The sequence below is a fragment of the Tupaia chinensis genome, unplaced genomic scaffold (assembly GCF_000334495.1).
Source record: "Tupaia chinensis unplaced genomic scaffold, TupChi_1.0 Scaffold000644_1, whole genome shotgun sequence".
In the NCBI taxonomy this organism is placed as follows: domain Eukaryota; kingdom Metazoa; phylum Chordata; class Mammalia; order Scandentia; family Tupaiidae; genus Tupaia; species Tupaia belangeri.
The window spans coordinates 7,037,782-7,038,779 of NW_006160165.1; the positions used below are offsets into that span (position 1 = coordinate 7,037,782).

Consider the following 998-nt stretch of genomic DNA (forward strand, 5'->3'; position numbering starts at 1 on the left):
GTCCTCCAGGCCGAGGCTGCCCCTGCGCCCCCGGGTGGGGTCGGGTGGAGTCGGGGCGGGGTCCGCCGGGCGCGGGGTCCCCTCTGGGCGCGCGGGGCGCCTGGCTGCGGGGCAGCGAGGCTGATGACAGATCGGCCGGAAGCCCACCTGTCAGAGCTACCGGTTGGCCAGAGGCCTAGGGGGACCGGCAGACTTGCGCCTTTGCGCCAGGCCGAGTCTGCGCCCAGGTGGGTGGCCGGGCCACCCGGGGCAAGGGCTGTGCCCCAGTGCTGTGGCTTGGGATGACTGCCAGGGTGCCGGCCGGTGGACCAGGCACGCTGTCCTCTGGGGTAGAGGGCCCGGGCCTTTCCGGCCTTTGGGATGGGGCTCTACCCCCTGCAGGGGCCCCAGGGTGCAGGCGGTGGGTGCACCAAGACGGGGTTCTCACCTGTCCGTTTCGTTTACTCATGACCTGTTTTCCTCTCTTTAGCAGAAAAACGACTTTTCTTCTCTGGGGGGTGACGGTTTCCAGCATCGATTTCCCGGACCTGGTAACATGGCAAAAGATGTGAGTAGCCCTCTTGGCCCAGGCATGGTCCCAGCCTGGCTCAGAGCTTGAGTCCCTTGGTGGCTCTCCCCCTCTGTGAAGCAGGGGCCGCGGAAGTGGAGTGGGGAGCCCAGGAGCGCCGGCATGGCCTGGCTCAGGGCTGGGGCCTGCTGTCCACCGGCCTTTCCCTAAGGAGCCTAGCAGGGCCGCGCCTGGCCCAGAGCTGCCAGAGCCTGGTCGGGGCACCGTTCTCTCAGGAAGATCAGCCTTGGGGACTGCTGAGTGGGCTGAGGGGTGCCGCCGAGCCTAGCTCGAAACCTCCTTTGGGTCGTTGAGAAGCAGGCTTTCAGGGTGGAATTGCAGTCGGCTTGCTGGTCACGAGTCCCGTCCTGGCTTGGTGGCGTGGGCTCGGCCACCTAGTGCAGCCGAACCTGCAGGTGGGGGGGAAGGCTGTTGGGGCCTGGGGGACCCG

At 67.7% G+C, this 998-nt stretch overlaps 1 protein-coding gene across 1 annotated transcript in view; it reads left to right on the forward strand.

Moving 5' to 3' along the window:
- Window positions 1–183: 183 nt before the first annotated feature.
- The window catches only part of TFDP1 (transcription factor Dp-1), a gene marked incomplete in the record, with an annotated part of 43,941 nt that continues 43,126 nt past the window's right edge, over window positions 184–998 (forward strand). Inside the window, 2 exon segments of the mRNA XM_014592056.2 lie at window positions 184–227; window positions 473–547. Coding sequence (XP_014447542.1) covers window positions 536–547 — 12 coding nt within the window.